At 34.7% G+C, this 26,012-nt stretch overlaps 2 protein-coding genes and 1 long non-coding RNA gene across 4 annotated transcripts; 1 reads left to right on the forward strand and 2 right to left on the reverse strand.

The window, feature by feature from the left end:
- Window positions 1-500: 500 nt before the first annotated feature.
- LOC146138886 (uncharacterized) lies at window positions 501-14,993 on the reverse strand. The gene is made up of 4 exons (XM_083394723.1): window positions 14,976-14,993; window positions 7,688-7,810; window positions 5,445-5,580; window positions 501-619 (listed from the first exon to the last, which is right to left on the reverse strand). Exons 2-4 carry the CDS (start codon window positions 7,808-7,810, stop codon window positions 501-503), a joined length of 378 nt encoding a protein of 125 aa, XP_083250849.1. The 5' UTR covers window positions 14,976-14,993.
- On the reverse strand, window positions 9,204-10,891 carry LOC146138887 (uncharacterized). The gene is made up of 4 exons (XR_014501410.1): window positions 10,202-10,891; window positions 10,035-10,136; window positions 9,485-9,532; window positions 9,204-9,418 (listed from the first exon to the last, which is right to left on the reverse strand). It is a non-coding gene; the product is annotated as an uncharacterized LOC146138887 (long non-coding RNA).
- Window positions 14,994-20,105: 5,112 nt separating the features above from the next.
- On the forward strand, window positions 20,106-24,898 carry LOC146138888 (uncharacterized). 2 transcript variants are annotated; one of them, XM_083393684.1, is made up of 6 exons: window positions 20,106-20,817; window positions 21,675-21,739; window positions 23,619-23,662; window positions 23,800-23,963; window positions 24,232-24,302; window positions 24,514-24,898. In XM_083393684.1, exons 1-5 carry the CDS (start codon window positions 20,406-20,408, stop codon window positions 24,285-24,287), a joined length of 741 nt encoding a protein of 246 aa, XP_083249810.1. In that variant the 5' UTR covers window positions 20,106-20,405; the 3' UTR covers window positions 24,288-24,302; window positions 24,514-24,898. The 2 variants fall into 2 exon arrangements, with proteins under 2 accessions (XP_083249810.1, XP_083249809.1); XM_083393683.1 differs by having other exon boundaries at window positions 20,117-20,817; window positions 23,800-23,946.
- Window positions 24,899-26,012: the final 1,114 nt, after the last annotated feature.

Consider the following 26,012-nt stretch of genomic DNA (forward strand, 5'->3'; position numbering starts at 1 on the left):
TTTTTTAGTAATATACACAGTGTATCATTCTTCTTAATGTAAATACTAGGTTAACATTAACAGAAATAAAAAAACAATAACCAAATAATTCAGACAAAATAACACATGACACCCAAAAAAGCCATATAATGCCTTTTTATATAAACTATGGGAAAAGAAAAACTAAACTATGTGCGTTAATAAGCGCTTGAAATCTTAAGGTCATGATGTATCCTTTCTCAGAGATTTGGCTAAAGTGTATAATGCTGACCACTGTATAACAGGTATATTTGTGTCTCTGCGTTAAGCAAATTCAGTCAAATGCGCTATAAATACTATGGCATATTAAGCTACATAGGTCATACCCGCTGCAAACAAGTTGATTGAATTAGACTATTAATGTCTTTATTTTGAGCAAAATGCAAATTTTTGTTATATGCCGAATCTGTTAATTCTTTTCAATTAATAATTTTTTGTGATGAACTTATATATGGAATAGCACCCAGGAGTGACATATTTTTTCAGGTTTTAACATGCAACTGCTTCTTACCTGTATCCAGTAGACTTGTCGGATAAAAATGCTTCCAGTCATCTAGTGATATAATTGGTTCTTCATAAACAATCAAAGTTCTTGGAATTTCTAGAATAAATAGTTTGAATTAAGATACTGATAATAATTGTAATTTGTGAAAACATATAAATTTTACATCCTAGCGGAACGTTAGACTTTTTTAACTAAACACCATTTGAATTATTAGAAGTTAAGGTTACAATTTATTGGCAGAGTGAAAGATTACTTTGTTCACTAAACAATAGTATAACAGTATGTAAAGTCCATTTAAGTACCTATTAAAGGATTTATTGACGCAAACTTGATTAAATATTGCTTTAATGACACTGGCTAATTTTATATTACTTCTTTGTAGATGAACACTTTATAAATTAATATCTTAAAATTATTTAATAAAATACAAACAGGAATGCCAAGTTCTTTAATATTTGTAAATTATGATTCAAGTGTGTAAATTCCAGGTTTCAATTTTGTTTAGTATGTTGTAATCAATAGTTTAATAAATTTTTTTGGTAAACCTTTTTGCCTACCTTAATCAAAAAAATAGAAAACAAAATGCCTGGTTTTAATAATCCTACAAGAAATTTGACAAGTGCATTATATTAATTTTTATTTAAAGTTTGCCGAATTGTATCTCCTGTTGAACTATTGTGAGGCCCACATTTAAATTTAGTAAATCGATCAGTTGTTCTCTTTCGTATCATGTTAGGGTATTCTTAAATATTGAAACCTTGTCCCGGTTGAATGATTTTAGCGGCAAAATTTATAATTTGAATTTTAAAAGTATGTGAGCCAATTTTTTTCCGTATATAAACACAAAGCTGTAGCGTGATTTGAAATTATTGCTTAGTTTAGTGTGACCTGTTTTATTGAACTTAAATCATGCAAAACCTTGCATAATTTTTAAAACACAATTTAAAAATGTCAAAATAAAATTAGCGCATCTGCCCTCTCATTGCAATCCTGAACTTCACAATGCATTTTGGCGCTTGATTGACGAATAATTTCCTGGGCACAAACTTTTGAAACTAGATCCTCCATTACTTCCTGTTTAAGCTACAAAGGATATAATTTGTGCTTTTGGTGTGAACAACGCACTGTTGCAAGAAACGGGAATTTTATTGATTCACAATTGCATTTTAACAGTACAAGGCTGAAATCGCACAGAAACAACAAAACATGACTAAATATGAAATAAGCTATTGCTGCCAGGCATAATATATAACGGAGTGTTGCTCTTCCAGCAGAATATATAATATATCGACATTTCGACGTGCTATACAGAACGTCTTCATCAGGATACTGACGTTACATGCAAAACAGATTCCTTATAAATCAAAAAGTAACAATTCGTGCGATTAAAAACTCGCACCAACGCTTATTGGTGTAAGAGCGCGCAATAGCTAATCGGCATTAGAACGTCAGTTTTTACGTTCGATCTATTATATATTCTGCTGGAAGAGCAACACTCCGTTGGGAACACACAAAAAGACCTAAAAAGCAAAAATACCGAAAGCAGAATAATCTATAAAACCATAGTATTAAGACCAACAACATAATACAGCCAAATACGCAGTAATATCCCGTACAGCATAAGATCAAAATCGTCTGAATAAGACCTAAATCTGTCAGAGTAAGGTCTAAATTCATCAGAATATGGCCTAAATTCATCGGAATAAAGCCTAAATTCGACGGAATTAGTCCTAAATTCATCGGAATAAGGCCTAAATTCATCGGAATAAAGCCTAAATTCGTCGGAATTAGTCCTAAATTCATCACAATAAGACCTAAATTCATCGGAATAAGTCCTAAATTCATCAGAAGACCTAAACGGCCATAATAACGCCAGAACCTGTGGGTAAAGGGTATGGGACGTTCGGGGGCCATCTGTCTGGCATCGGACGTTTTGGTGCCAAGATTTGGACGCCATAGTCTGACCGGCGCCGTCAGGGCGTCGCTGTTTTGGCAACGGATTTTCGGTCCTGTTTGGGGTTATTGGTGGGTAATGGGTGGGGTTAGAAAATGGGTTAGTGTTGAAATTATTAGGGGAGTTAGTGATGTACTTAGGGGTGGGGTTTGGGGTTAGTTAAAGTGTTGTTTAGGCCTGATTCTGACCATTTAGGTCTTATTCCGACGGATTTATGACTTATTCCGATTTAGACGGTAGCAATATCATTAGGTTTTAGTCCTATTTTGGCCTTATTCCGAATTGTGTTTTATTATGACGTTGGCATTGTTCTTATCTCGGTCTTATGGCTGGAGTCCACTCCGTTATATGACTAAATATATATGCAGTTATCAATTAAAAAAACTAATATTTGTCCAGCTCATTGGAGTTCTCAGGTTCAGCTTCCTAAACTTATTGGTCTGCCAGTATTTTTATTTTATTAAACTCTTGTAATTTATTAAAACATTTGACAGTAAAAAACAAACAAGACAATGGTCTAAAATACCACCACAGCGTTAAAATAATTATATTAAATCAACGCACAGTATTTGGGTTAGGGTGTTTGGGTGGGTCAAGTATTATTGTTTAATAATATTGCTTAACCTACCCAAACGCTAACCTGCACCCTAACCCAAATATTGTTTGTTGTGGTAGGATTCTAGACCAGCGCTTAAAGCATTTTCTTTTCTTAAAACAAGCCACTAAGGCAAGTCATTGGAAAGCTCTGTGATATAATCATGACCAGAAACCAAACTGAATAAAATTATTTCCCAAATAAAGAAGAATACCAAAAGTAATGTATACGGATTGGGTAAATCATGAATCTATGTAAAAAAGAAAACAGCCTGGCAAATTAAATGAAACAATTTTAAAATTTTTTAAGCCACATTCACACAACTTTTAGAATATAAAGCTCAAAACTGTGGATTGTTCTAAAACTCCTACAAAAAAGCTCAGATTTACCATTTACGTCTATATTTTTGTAATCGTTTTAAAAACAAAACATAACAATTCAATGTGTTTCCGAGTTGTTATTTTCGAAGACTGAATGGTTAAAAAAATGAATTATCCCCACCTTTCAAGTTACCTGTATCCTTTGGGCCGTTAAGTAATGTTAGAATCTCGAATTTATATTGATTAGAATTCTCGTCGAGCTCCATGATTCAAATTTAAACGTTTGATAAACCATGTGTGTCTTATTGGGAAAAACCCATTTGGCGCGAAATGTGATTAACTCATAGAATGCTTAAATAGTTTCACGTTTGTTAATTCCATGTGCAATCCACCCAATTGCTCATGCTGAAAATATTTATTTTTCTCGATGTAGCGTTTACAAGCATTAATACACCGCGTTGCTTAATTTAACGTCACTACACCCGTATCGCTGTCCACTGAGGTGTGACCAGCACCCGAACGAGTGTTTTTCGCGTTTCGCGTTTCGCGATATATTCTACTTTATACGGCTTATAAATGCTAGCGGCTTGAATCACCGTGGTACACTGTCGCGTGTACTGAAATTTTTAATAAAGACTCAACGAGCAATATCAACTGAGTAAAGTGACTCTGTATAGAGTTAAAGAAGTTATAAGGACAGGTTCTTTTTGCCGCCTGCTCCATGGAGTCAGGTGTGATAAGGAGCGTGTAAGACAGTTAGGCAACCGCCGGCTCTCGCCTTAAGAGACGTCTTACTTACCCGTAACTAAACATATTATCACTTATTTTCATAGGCCAAACTTTTTTTCCGATCTTTGTCAAGAAAAGGCCAGGTCTGTAAAGTGGCTTTGACATCACATCAAGTAAATATTTAGCAAGGCAATAGGTAAGTATAAATGGAATTCCTATTATGTGGGGCTGAGCCATAATTGGAGAAATACTTTCGATGTTGGGTAGCGATAACGGCCGTTTTGTTTAAGGAAACAATGCGTAACTGATATCACTAAACTAAAAGACTGCTTCGCAAGCGGGAGCAATTATGAACTATTAATACACCAAGTCCTATAAAGCAACAATATCTAAAGCAAGGGTGTCCAACTCAAACATGCAGGCGTGCCAATTTTATCATGTAACTTGTTCCATGGCCAAAGTTTCGTAATTAATTATTTTTAATCTTAAAAGCGCTTTTTTGCAAAAAAATAATGAATACGTTTATTTACACATGAAAAACAGTTGTTTATTTAATTAAGCAAACCATTTACAATAAAAAATGGTTTGCTTAATTAAATCTGTAATTGACTTCTTCACACCAAGCTAGGCCTATATTTGAATGCTAGTCTCCACTGCAGTAAGCCTATAATGTTATCAAAAGTAATTGTTAGTCGAATTTTTGTTTATTGACAGAATAACAAATTTAGCAATTTTGACTATTGGCTAGATAACAATTTTAGTATTTTGGGGGGCTTGCGTGAAATTTTTATGAAGTCGCGTGCCACATTTGGTGCTGTGTGTTGGACACCCCTGATCTAAAGTGTAATTAACCTTAACGCTAAATATATAACACCCAACATAACAGGGAGGTAGTATAGGCAAGCGCTACCTTTTTCTCAGCATTTCGGCACCGCTTAATTTTACCGGACTGTTGCTCTTATTGGTATTATGGGTGAGCTATGTTAGCCTATATGCGAGTTTGGTTCAGAACAATTTGGAGTTGGAAATTATTGGGGGAGTTAGTAATTGAGTGAGGGATTGAAGTTAGGTAGACGGTGCTTAAACCTTCATTCAGAACGTTTAGGTCCTATTCTGGCGGGTTTAGGTCTATTCCGAACATTAGTCCCATTTTAGTTTTATTTTGAACTGTGCTTTATTCCGACGGTGGTTCCATTTGGGGTCAAATTGCTAAGTTATTTGTAGCACCCATGTAATCTATTGCATATGGTTCAGCAAAAAGTGCAAATAATATTGTTGCCCCAAATGCTAACGATCTTGAATCAATCCGCCATACTTATTTACCGGGTAAAGCCGGATTTTGTTTGGGCGGCTCATTCGGGGTTGGAACAGATTGTTCAGCATTTCTTGCGAGTTCTTCAGTGGGAGGATCTGGGCTGGTGTCGTAACTCATTGGTAGCTGCTGCTTCGACTGTTTTCTCTACAAAAACAACAAAAGTGGAAGGTAAATTACCAGTGCTTCCCTTCCCCCCCCCTCCCCAATGTATTTTGTCGGATAATTATGTCATGTATTTTAATCGCTTAATTTAATTGTTTTTTGGGTGTTGTGCTGTCTGTAACGTTTATTTTCTTATCAATATAACATGTACAAACAGGCCTACAGACAAGCGTATGAGACTTAAATGCACACTAATCAACAAATATCTGATAATATTAACCTAATGCCTTTCCGCGTGGTTAGTGCTGTGTTTAGTTAATTGAATGATTTTATACCGCGACTTTTTCAATTCGTGTGCTACTAACCGAGAAAGTTGGAACCACTGCTTTAAACCTTATGGTTCTAGTTTTTTCTGTAAACAATCATATTAAGTTATATTATTCAATAAAAATCTTATACAATGTTGCGCTTATAAACTTACCTTTAATCGTAATCCACATTTTCCAACGTTTAGGCAACTTTTAATTCATTGCATTAGAAAATTAATAATTTAGCAAAGTAAGAGCAATCACCTCTAGCTTGGTCGCTAATTAGATTTAGCTTACAATCCTTATGTGTCGGTAAAATTCAATGCACATCTGCTCTTTTACCCTAATTGTTACTTTTTGTATTACTTAAAATGTTTTATAATGATAATTTCCGTTTAGTTGCGATTTTTCTTTGTTTTGTTGTTTACTTTTTTTTCGTTGTGCAATTCATAATCCTCTAGATTTCAGCTGACTATAGGCGGCCATATTTGGACGTTCGCTAGCTCCTACCATTTGATTTTGTATATTCTTGTTTGTGTATAAGATTGCTTTTTTAAACTCGAGGGAAATAAATAACATATTTGAACAACCATATTTTTATTGATTTTGTCTGTTGTGTGCATTTACATGAGTAGTGTAAGGAAAATATACGTCAAGCTACATTTTGCAAAGCTTAATTCATTCACACAAACAGCCACATTTTTACATTCACCGATAAGTGTCGCTAAAGAGCTACAACCGGCATGATACTCACAAGGTGGCTACAACCGAAACACCAAAAGCAAGCAGCAAATCAAACACATACACCGAGAGAATGTTTTGTGTCGATTACACATGTTAAGTGCCACTTTTGTTATTGACTTTGGCTAACGAAAACAGTTGATAATTTATGAAGGACATTATTCTACAGATATTTACGTCAGTTATTTTTTCGCTAAATAAATGCGAATAAATAATAAATTTATGTTACATCCTATTTTAGTATGACGCCTACTGTTTTAAATTTCGTTAGTAAATGTAGGCTAATCAAATAAAGCACCTCTTCCGTGGGCCTACCAACCTAAATGTTACATAGGGAGCTTTAGACTGTATTTCTTAGCAGCTAAAATTTAACATTTTTTATTTCATTTTTTCGTTAAGCAACTCCTAAACCTGTAGGCGTCAGCTTGACTAAGTGGCCACACTGAGGCCTTTCGCTGGCTCCGACCACCGGATTTATCATTTTGTATATTGTTATTTGTGCATAATTTGTCTTAATCTAAAAAAAAAAACAGTTGATAACTTGTTTAGGAAACCATGTCATTCTACAGAAATTTACGTCGGTTAGTCTTGCGTTAAATGTTTATTTATTAATTCCTAATGAATGTGAATAAAAATGTTATAGGCCTATTTATGTTGTTTCCTTTTAGGAGATCTTACTATAAGGTTCTAAAAATGCCAAAGTTTGTCAATATTGTGCATCTAATAAAGCAACTTTTCAGTGGGCCAATCATCCCAAATATTAACTATGGAGCTTCAAGCTGTTTTTAGCGGGATTAGTGAATACAAATTTAAAATCGTTTTAACGCAAATATTTTTTACTTTTTCTGTGCTGAATTGATTGTTCCAACTGCACAACGGGGAACAACTTATAAACAAGCATTGTCACGGTTCAAGCAAATGACTTTATGAAATGAGATTTTAGTTAAGCAATTTTTTGGAAGTGTCAGTAACAATGACCCATCCAGACTTTTATGGGATTGTCAGTTAAAATTACACGTTAGCAAAAGACCAAGTTGGCCATGCAACGGAATTAAACAATCTTTATGCAGCAAAGAATTTTGACGCAAACTAGAACATACCGGTTTGTGAGAGGAAGGCAATTGGGATACAGCACTGGTCCGGATTTTGAGCTGACGTAATGTGAGAAAAAGTTGTTGCAAGACGAAAATGACGATCGTCCGTAAAATGAGAAAGATAAACATCTATGCAATTAAATACCAATAACAACACTGGTTTGCAAATTTATGTTTAGGTAATAATAGATAGGATTTCTCTGCGGTAACATGTTTAACTTTTAGAGATACTGCCGAAGGTAGAACCGGTATTTTGTTATTTTTTTTGTATGCGAAAGTAACCTATGTAAAGTGAAGGTATAGATATGCCTATAACGTTGGTTTAGAATTACAGTCCTAATTTGAAAAATTAGCTATTTCAAAATAGCGCTCAACGAAATAGATTTTATAATTTTTATGTTTAGGGATAATTGAACTTTACATTTTTAAATCAAATTATTCTAAGCTATGTCTTAAATTTTAATTTCACTAATGGATATCATCTTTTATATTTAGCTTTTAATTTTGGCTAAAGGTTTTTTTTTCAAATTCCCAAAAATGTGTTTAAATGCGTGGTGACCGTTCAAATCTATAATAACGAAAATAGACGTCTTCAGGAATAATTTTTGGTCGATTAAGAAAAATACTATTTGGGTAGAAATAACTGCTATGTATTGATTTTGGTGAAACATCTAAAATAATTGGTATTGCGTCGGAAACTACCAATTATTGAAACTATACGGCATCGGCCCCGTTCAGGTATTGTATTTGGTAAAGGGGAAGTTAAGGTGAGAAATGGTGTTTAACTGTGGCCAACATGCATACTTGCAATCAAACAAACCATACGTAAGTTACCCAGCAAAAGCATACTGAAACAACCATTCAGTCACCATGAACAATGTATGGTACACCTCACTCGAGGACACATCAGACAGAAAGACTACAATGGAAACAATATCGAGCATCAGCGATTAACATTCACCAAACATCAAAACATCGTTGCTTTCCTGAGCTAATAATTCCACAAAAATGGGAATTGAAAAAAACCGGAGGGCTTGGTATTTGCAAAAATACATGTGAATGTGAAAGCAGATTAATGTTAATATACGTTGGACAAAAGAGAACAACAGAATCCCAAACCTGAGACCGAGTAGACCTACGCACAGAAAACATTTGAAAAAAAATATTGTTTTAAACCTCCAGCCCCTTTGTCCCATATTTTGTGATGAAACTACTGTAGCTTTCTCGTGTTACACCCGGGACGGTTTTTTAATGTTGTTTTCTATTTCTTGGCTTCTCATTTCGGTGCGACCTGTATCTTTATTAAAAGTAAATCAAAAACACGAAACAAGAAACGCGTAATTTTCGTACAAATTTATCAAGAAAGCATTCCTAAAAATGGATAAAGAACTATAACCTGGACATTTAGAATAACAGCATATTCTACAAAAAGGTCTAAACTTATTAAGAAAGCATTCCGATAAACGCAAAAAGATGTATAACCTGAACATTTAGAATGAATATCAGCAATATTGTAAAACAGCAGGTCTTAGCGGTATAGTTGGTAAACAAGATAAAATGGGTTAAAAACAGCAAACAAATTGGCATTAAATTGTCCGTGAACACTATCGTTAATTTATTGATTTTTTTTCTATTTTCGAAATTAAATCCCCTTGCATATTAGAATTTATCCTAAATCAAAACGTTACAAAACATCGGTTGTCTTGTTTTTTTCTCGCAACGATTCCAACCCTCCATCTGACAAAGAAAACACACAAGTTTTGTTACAATAGTTTTAAAATGCAAATAAAAAGTAAACGTAACTTGCGATCAAAGCTCAGCTTCATCGTCACTCTTTTGGGAAAAGTTGATCTGTAAATAAATTTCAACTTAAAATACAAAAGCACGAAATATTGATGATTAAATACTTCGTAGCGCATTTTGTACAACGCAGGCATTTAGCTTTTTTACCAGAGCTTTCAGAAAAAGCGACAATTCATTTAAAATAAAGGAAAGAATTTCTGTTAAGAAAATGAATTATTATTATTTTTTGGCAAAATGGTAATCTCAAACAATATTTTCATGAATGGCTATGTGTAAGTAAGTAATGTTTATTTTTCCGTTGGCGCTGAAATTAAAAATACACAAAGTAGGCTATGACAAGAAACAAATTGATGCGCGATACAACCGGAGCAGCGATGGGTCCGATGGACCTTCCAGTCAGCTGCACGGTAGAGGTAAAATTAAATTAACTTTGAAATAAGGCAAAACTTTTTAACAAATAAATATATTTGTTTTACTATACTACGTCGTTGGAAAATGTGAAATTAGTATGACATATAGACCTATTTAAAATGATTTAAAGTGTACATACACTTTACGTTGTGCTGTGAATGTTTTGGTCTTTTTCTTTTTGCGTTGTTTTGGAGTTTTGGAATGTTTCCAAACTGACTGATTTGCAAATTTCCAATTCACCCTAAAACAAAACTACACTGCAGTTTGAGTTGATTTGCGAGAATTACAAATTACAGTTTGACCTACATGCTTACGTAGCCAATGTTTGCTCTCCAAGCCTTCCACAGCACTGACTAGCTATGGCTGGATATGGAATGCAGAAAAGTCACACGTTAATAAAGTGCTTGGAACTGCTGAGATACGTTTTTTGACTAAACTGGTTGTAATGAGGTTGATGAAACACTTAAAATGTTTTTCTAACCATACAAAATTTGTTGAAATTTCTATTTCCATTTTTTCCCTAAATTTTCCAAAACTATATTACATTTTTTTGCTGATAAATTGAAATAGCGATTAAACTAGTTAAGATCGATTTTGATATATTTCTATCTTTTTATTTTAGCTTGTGGCGACGAACTAAATAAAATGCCTTAGAGATTAGCATTAGTTCATGTATATTTTGAATTTACGCAACAGCTAACGCAAATGGCAATTCAGACCAACCGAAAATAACTTTCATATATCATACGTTCATCCCTGTACATAACAATAGGCGATATTTTAGCAAAACCAATGTCAAAGTCTATGTATGACGCCATAACAATGAACAAAATACCAAAAATATGAACTGTGGCGACAGGCTTTAAATATAAACTGTAGCGCCCAAACCGTATACTTTATCAGCTGCGAAATTGTTCTTTGTTGGCGGATGGACAATTTGACAATGCCTGGCAGCAACAGCATATTTATTAAGGTTTATATTCGTTTTCTATTTGAATTTAGTTATTTGGATAAATTTGAGATTTATAATCCAGAGGCGGTTTGCAGTGCTATGTAGCCTATAGCTTTGTTTTATTATGTCTATGAACTTACAGAGTTTATTTTCTTTGCAAAGAGATTGCGAAGGCGTGGCGCCAAATCAACCAATCACAAACCGTTTAGATTGTGAACGCCATTTCTAAATTTAAACTCCATTTTATCTATGGGTGTGACAGCAATGACTCTAGGGGTATTTTTAAATGGAATAAAACCCCTGTTATATATACAGCCATGAGATGAAGCCAATTCTAACGATTGGTGTCTTTAGTTTAAACACCTAAAATGTGAAATTTAAATTTAACGAAGCCTGAGAATTTGATCAACTGTACATTTGGCGAGAAATTAATCCCATACAAAATTTGGCATTACTAAGTATTTAACGACAGAAAATCAGGTATTTGTCAACCATCGCACTTAAATCAAATTATTGGACTAAATAAGAAAAAGTTATCAATCGAAAATCGATTAAAAAAATTGTACAACTTCATTGCAACAACGTTGCATTTTTAAACAGTCTGACGAAATAAAACGCTGCTTTGTCATTCTAAAAATGCAAAACAGTAAGTGTCACAAAATTGCAATACGCCGAAGCATGACGATGCCTTAGTTGGCGAAATATATATATATCTTTTTAAGATCTGGTTAATGTGTCTGACCTGAATTGCTAGCTTTGCTAGATTATTTTGCTGTGACGCCGAAGCATTATGTTAATTTGTCGATTTTTAGTCTGACAATGACGTAATCCGGAATTAAATATCGTCACCATGTAATGATTTCACAATAAAAAACAGCTTTTCTGGCGTATATTGCAGAATTTGAGCGTAAATCTTTGGCGGCCATAAATTATGAAATACAGTCGGTTCCTGTTGTATGATGGATTTTCTCAATTTACCCTGGATAGCTCTAAAACGTCATGCCGGACAATAATTTTTTCAACGCGGGTCTGCAGACCCCTGGGGGTGTAAAAGGTTTGAGGGGGTTCACATAATATCCTTTACTTTGTAAGCTGTCAAACATATCACTCCCAAGATTCACTCAAGAGATTATTTTGCTTAATAATTTAAATGTTAATACATTTTTTGACAGCTTGTGTTTAGTAAGTATAGTTAGCACGTGTAATGAACTGAATTCTTTGTATATTGCCGTATTTGTCCTAATTCTAAATAGAGAAATCAGGTGGCACTGTATAAAGACAAATTGTATTTGATTCTCGACAAGCTTTCGCACAACCGTGCTTCATCAGGTCAAAGTATAAATGAAAACAATTAAAATGCACGTAAAAGCACAGGCGCAAGTAAAAGGCGATAAGAATGGTGACGTCTAACATATCCACAGGCACATGCTCGCAAAAGCGTGTTAGCGTGTTAATGAACTGAATGTTAGTGTAACTTATTGTACCTTAAAATGCCAATTTCCGCTGTTTTAAACATTGAGGAGTCCGCAAGGTAAGGAAAAACACTGGTTTAAATTTTGTTCACATTATAGGCTTGTTGTTACAGACGTAGGTCGTTGGGCTATTTGAGCATATAAGCGGTTTCACGTCACGAGCTGAACAAGCTGTAAAACAGTGTCCCTTTGGGGAATCCCCTGAATAAAAGCACCACAGCAATTTTGTATCTCGCCCACGCAAATGTGAAAAGCGTTGGAAGAAATGGAAATATATCCTAAAATGCTTTGCAAATGCTGCAAACGAAAAGTCTTTGGGCTTACGCATGGGTTAACACAATAGGCTACATGCTTGTTTAAACATCATTTAATTCAGTTAAAAAGCCGATGTTTAACTTTGCGTTAACTACTTCCCATTCAAATTTAACTGAAAAAGCAATAAAAAATAAATTTTTATTAATGTGGACAAAGTTGGCAAAGTTAGCAAATAGCCTAGCGCCAAATAAAAATAGATGTTGTGAAGAGCAAATTAAACAGCACAGTTTGGATTTGACTGTGCGGTAAAATGCACAAAGTTTAATATTGCAAATTCCGCGAAAAACTACTGCGTGTTTCCTACGTTTCTTCCTAGATGCTCTTTAATCCTATTAGCGATATATTGCTCCACAAACCGTTTATTGCATTTCGCACCGAAAATTGTCAAATTATTAAAATATTCTACAACATCGAAAACTTCGCCATTAAACTTAATCAACGCGCAGAAAAGTTTTCAGCGTAATTTTTTTGTCTTAAAATTATAACATGTAACGAAATAAAACGCTGCTTCGTCATTCTAAAATGCATAACAGTAAGTGTCACAAAATTGCAATACGCCGAAGCATTATGTTAATTTGTCGATTTTTAGTGACAATGACGTATTTTGGAATGAAATATCGCCACCATGTAATGATTTTCACAATAAAAAACATGTAAAAAATTACTAGAGTTTAGCAATAGTTAGCGCATAAACTATATGTGGATACAAGATATGTTACGTCCACCCGTTCCACCCCCGTCCGAAACCCCCAACATCGGACTTTGTCATAAATGAAGACAGTCGGTAAATAAAAAAAAAATGGGATCCTTTTTAGGATGAAAAAAGACAAAAGCAAGTTCGTTAATAAATAAAACCTTTGGGAATTTTTTTTTAAACATTTTTTGTTTATGGGATCTTTGGTGTTTCAAAATAGATTTTTCAAATTATTATTGTTAGTTGTGCTGTCGAAGTGTTATATCACGCATATCTTCAGCTTTTAAAGGCACATATGTGTGTCGATAAGCATAACAGGAACCCGGACTTCGTGTATATACGTATTTTGCGATGTTTCGGGTTTTGTAGCTAAACGTTACATGTTTAAAGTTTTACTTCAGTCTCGAACAAACTATGGGTAGCCAGCGAGCCAAAACAGGGGTCGGCAACTGCAATAGGTAACAATTAACATGTTGGTTTTAGTTGGCCGTGGGCATGATTGCTCCAACCTAGGATAAAATATAGAACACAATGAAAAAGACTGGCGAAATTCATTTAAAGTTTGGAGCATTATGGTTGGAGGTTGTAGTAAGACGTAATAAGAATATCAAAGCCCATACAGAAGTATAGGTAGGGTTTTGTGAACGTTTCGAATAACTCTTTATGCATTTTCAATAAATGAATTAAGAGTTATTCCAAACATTAACAAAACGATTACTACTTCTGTATGGGCTTATATTCTTATTACATAATTTAAAGTTCATTTTTTATGCTGTTGTCTTATTTGTGTTATTGTTTTCAGCTTAAATTAAAGTACGTAAAACAGACATTTGGGTCGCAGCCAAAACAGCTTTTGACATTGCGGCTTTTTGCAAAAAAGCTACTCAGTAAAAACCAATACACCACAGAGGTACCACGCCAAAATAACTTCACAATCAACCAATCAACATGTCACATACACCGACAGTCACAAACGTTCAACTTTCATTTACACAAAGTGTGTTCGATTGGTTCACAACAGTTCGCTTTTTCATTAACAGACGCACCAAATTTACATCAGCGTGCTCATCACGATACAGTCATATAAACAATGTCGCAGTCGTACAATTGTTTTTCGTGGAAAAAAAGTTGACGCAAGTAACATCGCAGTCATCCAAAGGCTACCGCTATAGGCAATCGTAAGTATGCATGTATAACCAGTGGGTACCACCAGGCTTACGAAAGCATGCCTACAATGAACGTGTCATTTTTTAGCAGGCTGGTTTTGTATGGGGGCATGGAATGCTGTAGAACTTGTGTGCAAATTGGGTTAAAGCCACGTGTAAAATCTTTATTTTTGCTTATACTTTTCATTTAAAACAAAGCTTGAATCTCTTGCCTTGAACGGGTTAAACCATTAGTTTGTTATATTTACACAGGTAAAGTGGACAAAAGTATAGTGCCCCCTGAACCGCCACTTTTTCTAGTTAGTAGCAACCTAATTAAATCACCTCGTTAAACAAACATCTATTTTAGGAAGTTTTTGCGACGCTGTAAAATGACAGCGGCTTAATCATTATAAAACAACAAAATAACCTATTTCTGTTTCTAGGCCTATCTACAAAACACAATAAAGCGATAAGATGATGTTACGTCAGCTTAACTTACCTTTGCAAGCAGATTGCAGATTTTTACTGGCAACAGCTTGGATGGGTTTGGGACGATTTCGAAGGCGACGAATAAAAAGCACTGATTATAAATTTATTAAAACCATGAAAAACAAAAACAAGGAAATTTGTGAGAGTGCTTACATGCATAAAAGATCTTTAATAAGGCAGGATTGGCAGCACGGCTTCATGGTATTGTAGGGCTATGATTATCTCGACTGCCTACATTTGTTGAGCGTGGTGCACATAAAGCCTCGTATACAAACGAACAGCGCTGTGGATGTAGCCAACCATATAGAAACGCAGCTCTTTTTCTCGCGCAAGAACTCACTGGCCTTCTTGTAGGCCAGGGGCTCTTACACTGGGGAACGCGAGAGCAATTCCAAGGCCACGCGGGCAAGTTCGTTTTACTGCGACTGTTACGAGTAATTAAAATACATTCTTACTGACGTTTATATGAAGAGCAAGGTAAAAGTTCAGACTTACGAAGTATATTGTTTAAGCTAAAACCACCAAGCTATACATGCTCATGCTTTAAAACATCCACAAATTAATGTTATTGAAATTCTAATAACCACCATGGCCAACCATTTTTTAGGGTTTAGACTATTTTCTCACCCTTAAAGGTCATCAATGTATGTTTTTAGGTTTTTCTTTGCTGTGTGCCAATACTGGTCGCAACTAGAGTTGTAGTGAATTTCATTTTATATATAGTAGCCCACTGATGTGACAAAAATGTTTTATTGCAGACGGACCAAAAAAAAAAAAATGTTTTATTGCAGATGGTTGTGGTTTTAAAGTTAAGTGTTTACTTTACAAACATTACCCGTTGTTGTAGGCCTAGTTTCCGATCAAATAGTTAACAGTTCAAGACCTTGTTGCCAATGACTTGACTTGCTAAATATTTCTAACGGCTTTACTAGAACTAAGTCATTAAAACTAACCTGATTACAACGTCATTTTGTAGGAACCGTATTTCAAGTGCATTATTTTTAAATCAGAAAGAAACGAATACAAAAGTTGCGTTGCGTCAAACATTTATAAACAGTTGGATTTTTCTTCCACATTTGCCTAGTTACTTGCGCAATTCTGCCTTATTACAACGCTTTTTGTGTCAGACCACCGCGTGTACGTGCAAAACTACGTAAATAAAGGTACGCCTAGTCATGCATGGTGACGTCATAAAAACACGACATCGTGATTCAACTTTGGTCTTATGAAGGGAAACATGTTTTTATTGTTCGGATGTAAAGGTGACTTGGCTTAACTATACTTTGTCTTGTTCTTCCATTGTCAGCGGAAATAAGAGTTAGATGAAACTTAAGGCCTACGATTTCTAAAGACCCATTGTGTATTATGAAATCTGATTGCAACCGAACAAAAGGATCTAACTGACGTGACAAAGGGCTCTGTTACGACAGACTGCTTGGAAAGCATATCGTTGGCGGCCATTTTCTTTTAAACATTAGAACGGATTTTTACATAACAAATAGTAGACTTTAATTGGATAAATACTGCAACAACTACTACTTAGCAGGCAGATCAATTTTGCCTGATTACTGGTTGCTATATGTTCGAAAAAACACATAAATTTTTTTTTTTTTTTTTTTTTATTGATTTAACGACAATCAGGTGGCAGTCTTACGACTGAAGAAAACCTTTTGTCGCGACACCAATTACAGCGAGTAACAAACAATTTTAAGGAACAACACGTAATAAATTAATACTGGACACTGGAAAGAATTTGCATCAAAATCTACGAGAAGCTAACAAAAAGACACGCACAGCGTTAAATAAAAGGAGAGATTCAGAGCAAATTAAATCAGCATGTCCGAACAGAATGTAATTCAACAAAGTAGCATGAAACAAAGAATACAACGCAGTCGGTGACATTACAGAATTATCGACTAACAGAGAACAAATTGCGCTCATTAAAACGGACCTTTCGGCGGTTAATAGTGGACAGTGTCCACTGGACACTCAAAAAACAAATGTATTGGAGTTTCAGAAGCCCCGCAAAAACAAGTACGAAACGTATATGTTATATTCAGTGGACTGTGGCCTAATCTCAACATGCAACGGACAGCAGTAATTTTAGGATTCTTTCCGTAAAGGTGGTGTGTATTGGTCGATTTATAGAAAAAAATGACGTTTAATATTTTTTTTAAATATTGAAACTGAAGATTCAGCCCGTAATTTCGCCGGGAGACTATTCCAGAGTCGAATTGACTTGCAAACAAACGAGTTATGCCTCATTTGGGTTTTCGAGCGGACTACGGGCATTGTTAATGGGTAGCGAAACTCGTAGCTAACAATATCTTTTATAAATTTAGGTATGTATGATTGTAAGTACGATGGTCCAATTCAAACTTTCTCAGCAATCGCCAAATCCAAACTAGAAAAAAACGCCTGGCTACTATTTACTTCTTATCTAATCGGCCAAGCTCGTTTTTCTTTTGCAAAAAATAGCTACGATTTAAAAGTTGCGCAATTTTGAATGCAGCAGCCTTTAGCTTTGCAGCATCAAGCCGAAAATCCCAGATGGGTATTCCCCTACTGGTACTAACGGATGGCGCAACCGGAGGCAAGCAACGCCCACAACACGCCAGTTCGACGTCACCAAGTTGTTTTTGCGCAGAGCTGTGTCGACAAAACAGCTATTTCAGGGCGTAATACCTTTGTGCGTCCTTTCTGCAAAATCCAATAGTGGTTTTTGTTTGTGATTGTTCTGCATTCGAATACTTAATGCTTATTCCAATTAATATTTATTAATACCTAAAAATAACACTTTTTTAAGTATTATTTTTCTTTTAGCAATCCCTTCAATTTCCAAATATTGCGCTGCGTTTTGTGTTTTGATTAGGTGGCAAGTGGCTTTGAAAGTAAAATAGAATCAATAAATTGGCACATTTAAAACGAAGTTATGATGTAGGGTTTTGCTATATTTGAATGTCAACTTGAGATTTTGTATCATAAGGCAAAGACGATTGTTTTTCTCCACCCATCTCAAGTTTAGGAATAGTAGTTATTTGTTTCCTATTATTTATAAAGTATAGTTTGGTTTTCGAGCTTATCAATACAAACAAATCAGAAATCATTCTATCTTTTGAACAACAAGATTGGCAATTTAGAACATTTTGCTTCAACACAGGCTTTAAGGCCATTTTAAGGCACAACAATCCTCAACGCCTCCAGTGGCAGAAATAAATCCACCAGTGAAAAGCAAAGACAAAATTGCAATGAAAGAAATTTATTCAGGATATGATGAGGCGTTTACCGTGTTCATGAAAAACATCGCTATTTCGTTGATCAACAAGCTCCAACCAAGCTTTCGAAATGCGTTGGTTCTAATATAAAAAAACAAAACATTAGATTTTTTTTATTTTAATTTTTACTCTGTTAAGTTTAGTCCGACTCGTTTTTTTTATTTAATTGAATTTAATGTTGCCTTTACGGGAAATCCAAATTTTTTTTCTGCGCACGATATATAGAGCAACGCCCCTGATAAGTTTCGAGGAACAACCCGTGCAAACGATATGGTTGAATTTAACGAAAAATTAAAAACAATTTTGGAAACTTGGAGTTGTCTAACATTGGTAAAATGTCAGGTGTTAGGCGAACTGTTTCAGCTTGCAAAACGATTTATAAATGTGGGTAAAATGTTACATTGTCAAACCTTTTTAGCAGATTAGTCCAGAAAAAATATAGCAACGTTAGACGTGGAATGGATACATATCAAAACTTATACGAAAGTTGGTAGATTTTATGAACGTTTGCTATAAGTTCTTATTCAAAAATGTTTTAAACGAACAACGATGTTGTTCGAAACGTCCACAAAATGCTACTAACTTGTTTGTAAGCTTTGATATTCATTCTACTTTAAACTTCAACCTCCAGCCATTATTTCCCAAAGCACCGTTTGTTTCTGTAAAGTTTTACAAAATAACAGACGGGTTATGTTACTTGTTTCTGAGTAAAACGGGGGCATCTGGAATCAACATAGCTAGGTATGATGATTAGAAATTAGGATTTTCAACGAAACCAAAAACCACTCCCACGCAAAACGAGTAGTTTGTCGTAGAATGTATTACGCAAGCCGGTCGCCCGGCGAGTAAAAAAGGCGTAACATACCGCCCTATAAAAACACGTGCTTATAGTTGTGTTAAGCTAGTTATTTGCAACTGATCGATAACTGTTGCGACTTAGAAGTTTGTCAGTGCTAATTTACACGCCAATTAAGTTTTGGTAACAAAAAGGTTTAATTAGGAATCGCTAGTTTTGTTTCTCGGCAAAATCGCCAGTTTAAATGTAGAGTAACCTTCTATGGCACGCTTTTAAACTTACGCTTAAACTAGCCAAAAAAAAATTAAGTATTTTTTGCGGATTTAAATATGTACAGATTGCCGTGTAATTTCACCGTGTGTTTCTGTTTGAAGAGATTCGGTCATTGTCTTAACCTCAATTTGCTTAAAGCCAAACAGGAAATCCACCTGCTCCAGAATGTGGAGATGTTTATGCAGGGTAAAATGTAAAAAAGATGATGCTAAAATTGTCGCGGTCGTTATACAGTTACTTCTATAACTTGAGCGGCTCCAAATAAATTACTACCGAAAACTATACGCGCTCCTAAAGTTTAGCGTGTTTAATTAATTTTTTAGCGGCCTAGACGCATTTTCACGAACAGCGCGGCTACGAGAGTTCAACCGCGGCCGAACTTTTCAAGCTGGTACCCGTCTAGATTAGATGTACCTACCAGAAATGACTTATTTACCGGGATCGCTCGGGTACATATACACCCATCATTGAAAATACATTGATTTGGGTTAGGGTTGGGGTTAGTGTATGGGTTTTAATGGTAGTACAATTTCATTAATCCTGCCACTACAAACACTATTTGGGTTCGCATTTGAGTTTGGCTAAGCAATATAAAAAGACGCACTCTCACCCAAACACTAACAGACACCTTAACCCAAATTGTAAGCGTTGCTTTAATAATTGTTTTAACGCTGTGGTAGGATTCTAGGCCAGCGTCAATTTTTTTCCCATTGGCCTATTTGCCTGGCTCACTGGGTGAGCATACAACACACTATTGAGTGGTTATTTATCGTTTTAAATTACATTGTTAGCAGAGTAAATAGCCAGAGGTTATACAAAATATTTGCAAATTAGTTATAGTAGCAATACAAGAAAATTTATAGAACTATGAATGAACTAAGGTATGTGTTTGGAATCGAAAATGTTATTGTTTTGGTACTGTACCTTTAGAAACAGATCATTTTTTGGCAAAGGCAATTAATTTCTGAACCAAATATTGCATCCTAACTCTCAGGGGAGTGCAAATTCACCCGTTAACATACTTATAAAATATTTTGCTTTATATAACATAAGGCTTTTGAATAGAATTAGGTATTTTTTAGTACTATGGACAAATATGTGTGTGAACAATATCAAAAAACAAGTTGAGAATTATCTTAATGAAGAATTCAGTAAAATGTTTGGCACTTTGTTGCCTGGGATGTGGAATAAAGAGTGGCCCATCGTTGCTGAGAAAGCACTGCAATTATTAAAAGATAATTTGCACCAAGACCCTTTGGACATTCCTGCCAACATTATCACCACTAAAGAGCAAATCCTTACTGCCTACAACTTAGCAAACACACTCACACTAGAAAACATCGATGCTGTCTACCATCAACTAATGAAATCAAGCAACCAAGATGTGGTAAAGTATCTGTCTTTCTTTCTGAATGAGTCCAATCGCGAGTACTTGGTTATTTGGAAGCAGACCCCCAAATCCAGTTACTCTAAGTTGCAAGTAGAGTTAAGCAATAGCCTGAAAAAAGGTGAGACAATTTGTGTAATAATAATTTTAGTTTTATTATTTATGATTGATTTAACATCAATAAAGTGATTTTTTTATTAAGTTGGTCCTAACTGTTAGAGCAGGGGCCACCAGACTTTTTTAAGGCCAGGAAACTGTAAGCATTGGTGATAGCAGGATATAACATGAAAGTTGCATACAACTGTGTACAACAACCTTGATGGGGCTTAACAACATTAAAAAAGCTTACACATATCATAGTACAAAGCCATAGCGGACTAACTGAATCTGTAAATCAATAATGCAAGCAAGACAGGCTAGAAAACTATTTAGCCTGCATGGAGGTTCGAACTCACAACATCCAGCCATAACGGGTCTGTCGCTCTATTAGCTGAGCTACACAGGCTCAGAGTGAAGCAAGTCGAGAAACAACCATAGCACCTTTCCTGCTGCATCCTATTCGTCAAACTATCCTGTAGTGAGGTTCAAACTCATGAACTCTGGTCATAACTTGACCGTCGCTCTACCAACTGACCTAAACAGTTTTTTTTTAAAGCTTTGTAATATCGAAAAGTACCAAATCGACATAAGGCAAATGCAATCACATCAACAGAACATAGGATGCAATTTTTGCATAATGAACAAGAGGTGTTGTTTTTAATAAAAAAATTGCGTTTGTTTCAAGAAACAAGAGATAAAGGTCAATTTGCAACACTATCTTAGTGTTTATAAATGTAGCCGATAAAATACTAATGCAACCCCAATTGGTTAATGCTGATAATTTTTTATTAAAATGTCAGTTGTCTTTTTCTTAACAGTTTTAGTTACATTTAGCAGCAAAATCATTTAATCTTTTTACGATAACATGTTTATATGCAGGCAAAATCACTGATCATGCCAGGAAGTGCTTGAGACTGCTTGGATATTGCTGTTTTTTCAACAGGGTGAGTAAAATATATAAAATGCAAAATAAATTAGATAGATATATATAGTTGTTTATTATTTTATGCTAAAATTTGTATAAGTAGGGGTGTGTAGAAATGTAAAATTTGTGATAAAAGTGGTTTCTCAAAGTGGGGTGCACCAATATGGCCTGGCAAAATTTTGCTAGGCATGTATGTTTTTGTAGTGACAGAGCAAAAACCCATTCCTGTAAAGTAGTTGTTGTGGGATAGGGAACAATTTGTGGTTTAAAATAATTTGAGTCAGTAAATCAGTTACAAGTTTTACTGAAAGTAAAATAATACCAAAAAAATAATATTTTCCGTAACGGAACACATAGTGTAGTACAGGGGTCGGCAACCTTTTGTACGCAGTGTGCCAGTTTATGAAAAATGTCAAAATATCAACAACTCGCGTGCCAAACATTTTTCTATGTTTGGTTTCGCACTGGCAATCAAGGCTGCAGAGTCAGTTAAAAACAATCCGAGTCCGACTCCGGCCAAACATGATTTTATCACGTCCCGAGTCCGCCTCAGCCTCTGTGTTTCACCAATTTATGTGTAACTAAATTAAGGTGGATATTCCGCTATTCACTCTAGGGTCATGGAAAATATGCCACGAGCATATGCTATTCCACCTTAACAATTTACAGTTTGCTGCCTTATTAGTTTCGAAATTTGGTTCTGCGTATGCGCACACGTCATACTCTGGTAGTTTTGCCTGGTCTTACTCGACTCCCGAGTCCGACTCAGCAGCCCTGCTGTGATCTGACGTCTAATTTACGTATCTTTTTTTAAATATACTTCGATGCTTTTAAACCGATACCTATATAGAAGTGTTAACTACCAGTTTCGCTTTTTGTTGGTTTCTCAGTCGCACAAAAACACACATGCTTACTTTTAATGTAGAACAGTGGTTCTCAACCTTAAAGTTTAGGATTCAAACGAGTTATAGCCTACTTTTAAATAGTTGGGCCGACACTTGCAGCATTGTGACGTAAGATGTCCAAAGTAGACCGTTAACTCTATGTTGCATCACAATGCTGCAAATTACGGAACTAGCTAAGTTCTAAATTTGATGGACAAGCCGCCTTCAACATCTTGCTTTTTGCAATTGAGATATAAATTTGTAATATATGTGGGAAAAGTTGATGCGGACCGGCAGTTGAGAACCACTGATTTATAATGCCCTGCTTTAATGTAGTAAACGTTACGCCAAATTTGGGGCATTGTGACGTAATACAAACTGTTGGTAAACAACAAGTACGCCACAAAAAAATATTAAATGCAACACATTACACAGTAAAGACACTTATTTGTGACACGAACTGGCAATGTGTGCAACCATTTCGTTAGCGCTAGTGTTAGTGATGTAATAGTAATGTTAATGATGTGATAGTGATGTAATGGTTGCACTTTCTTTAGGTGATATTACGTTACAAGCATTAAATCAATTGGCGTGCCATGCAAAATCATCTTGCGTGCCACAAGTGGCACGCGTGCCAGGGGTTACCGACCCCTGGTGTAGTACAAGGGCTACTTAAAACCAGTTGACCATTTATAAGTTTTTAATGCAAGCAAGACCAAGCTAAAAAATATACTAGCCAATTAAGTAAGTTTACCTTATCGCAAGCTACACTTTTTTAGCTTGGCCTTGCTTGCAATAAAAATGTCCAAAATGGTCAACTGGTTTTGGTTAGCCCTTGTACTACACTATGTGTTCCAGTACGGAAAATATTGTTTTTTATTAGTATTCTTTTAGCTGTAAGTAATTGTTTTATTTTTATGTGTAATCATGAGGAAAATACTATTGGGTAAACTTTCACTCTGCAGTTTTAAAGTAATTGTTATGTTCTGATTATTTTTTTTTCCTTTTAAACAGACCAGAGCCCCTGCACAGCAGGAAGAAGCCAACTTTTTCCCAAAGTATGTTAACATTTTTGAAAATAAACACTTTTACAGAGTTTCAACTTTAATAACTATTTATTGAAGCGTTTTGATCATTAAAAGGTTAAAATATGTTAAATTTGCAAAATAATTACCGAATGTCAAATATTTTTCAGAAAATGCTATATCCCAGAAGGAGACGTTAAAAACAGCAACCATCGCTTGTCGACATTTCTGAGCTGTTGTGAGATTTCTTCTCCACAATATTGGGCAAGATCCGGCTATTACTACACCGGCTACAGGAGAACTATAAAATGTGCTGGGTATGTGGGATATATGGGTATATAGTAGTATACAAATTTTGTTTATTTGTTTAATATTAACAAGTATTTTGATTTGGAATGTACCATATGGAGATTGATGACAAGATGCATATATATTTGCTCCAGAGTTTAAAGTTCGTTTTAAACTTTCATAATGAAAAAAAAAAACTAAATCTGCACGCATCTTATTTTACTTACCCTTACCAAAAGAAAAAAAAAATACTGGTCAACGAAAAACAGAAACCAAGAAAAAACAAAAGGATGATATTTATTATATTTTTATAGGTGTAAATTTAAAGACACTGATCCTCCTGTCACCGAGAGCAAAGCTGTTCATTTAGAAGACTGTGTTTACGGTAATCTTTAGCTTTTTATTTATTTTATACAGTTAAAAAATTTTAGGAAGTAGAAAACACTCGAGTTAAATAACTATGGCTAAATATTAGTGAATGGTTAAATTAAATACTGGCATTAATTTGAGTAAGGTTCACTTTTTTGTAGTATCTTTAAATGTATTCTGTGCTTATTTTACCGTTTTAGACATAACCCAAGCCTTTTGCATTTTAGGTGGGGAGAAAAATTGATGGAAGGACCACTACATGCATAAAATAAGTTTACAAGTGTATCATTTTGTGTTGCAAGTGTGTTATGTTTGTATATTAATAGTTTCACATTGAAATTAATAGCCTTGGGGTAACTTTTCATTTTTCACAGTATGTGAAACCCAATACTGCTGTATGTCATATTTGACAGATAATATTGCATTTACTAATATAGTGGGGTGTGAATCTTTAGTTTTGTTTATTTTGTAGTGACTGTATGTTATCAGATAATAAGATTGTTTATAGTTATTCTTCAATATGCTTTACATCTTTAGTAATCTTTATTCCTATTAAAGACAAATCAAGTAGTGTATATTCACACATAATGAGAAACAATAAATATATTTGAAATCAATTGTAAAGAGTTCTCTTTGCTTTAGACACTGACAACACACATAATGAAATGTGACCTAAAATAGAATGTCGGACAGCATTCCAAAACAGGACTTTCTTCCAACCTAACAGCCTAGTCGAGCAACTAGTTTGAATAAAATAATAAAAATGTTTTCTAACACAAATAATATAGTCTATTTACTTATAAATTTCATCTGTAGATATTTCTACACAGTCAAGTTAAATTAAATGGTGCAAGCTTAAAGTACAATAGTCTTTAATTAAATAAACAATCTACTAATTGCATGGCAAGTGGCTATTTGCTCGGATTGCTCTTTTAAGCTTGTACCCATCCATAATTATACATTGATTTGGATTAGGGTTGGGGTTTGGGTGGTGGTATTAAATTTAATTTCCCTAAGTTTGTAGAATTTCTATGATTTATCCGAAATAAATTTAATTACTTTGTTAGCGGTGTAAATAGCCTCAGGAAGTTCATATTGGGTATTTGCCCGGGTTGCCCATTTATGCTTGCACCCGTTAGTGATTATATGTCGATTTGAACTACTTTGGTTTCCGGGTGAATAGTTTCAAATGAAATATGTCCACAACAATATTTGGCTTTGACATTTACTTTGTTTGTCCAATGCAATTTTAACCTGTACCTACCTACAACATACTGAACATAGTGCTTTTAAACAAGAACATACTTTTCAGAGCTTGTTTCAAAACAGGTTTTATAAGCTTTCAAAGTTTTGTGCACAAAATTGTATAACGATTTAAAAAAATGTTTAGTTGCAAACCTATAAAAAATCCTTATAATCTTTGGGTTTATTAAGGAACTTGTAGCTTGCTTATACACTAAACCTACTGATCTAGCCTTGAATATCACTTAAAAAAGAGATAATCTTAAGCAAATCAATGTACAAAAAGACATATACTTACAGTTTGTATATTTAATATTCGGATGCAGTATTACCAGATCCACCATTGCATGATACTGTAACACAACATAACGCCTAAGGTGTAAGCGCAAAACGAATACTTTTACCACTTCTTATTTTCTTTAAGAACAGTTAAATTTTCTATCCTTTCTGATCGCGAAATACCTACAAATTGGTCTGCTCCGCA

The sequence above is a fragment of the Ascidiella aspersa genome, chromosome 7 (assembly GCF_963924565.1).
Source record: "Ascidiella aspersa chromosome 7, kaAscAspe10.2, whole genome shotgun sequence".
NCBI lineage: Eukaryota > Metazoa > Chordata > Ascidiacea > Phlebobranchia > Ascidiidae > Ascidiella > Ascidiella aspersa.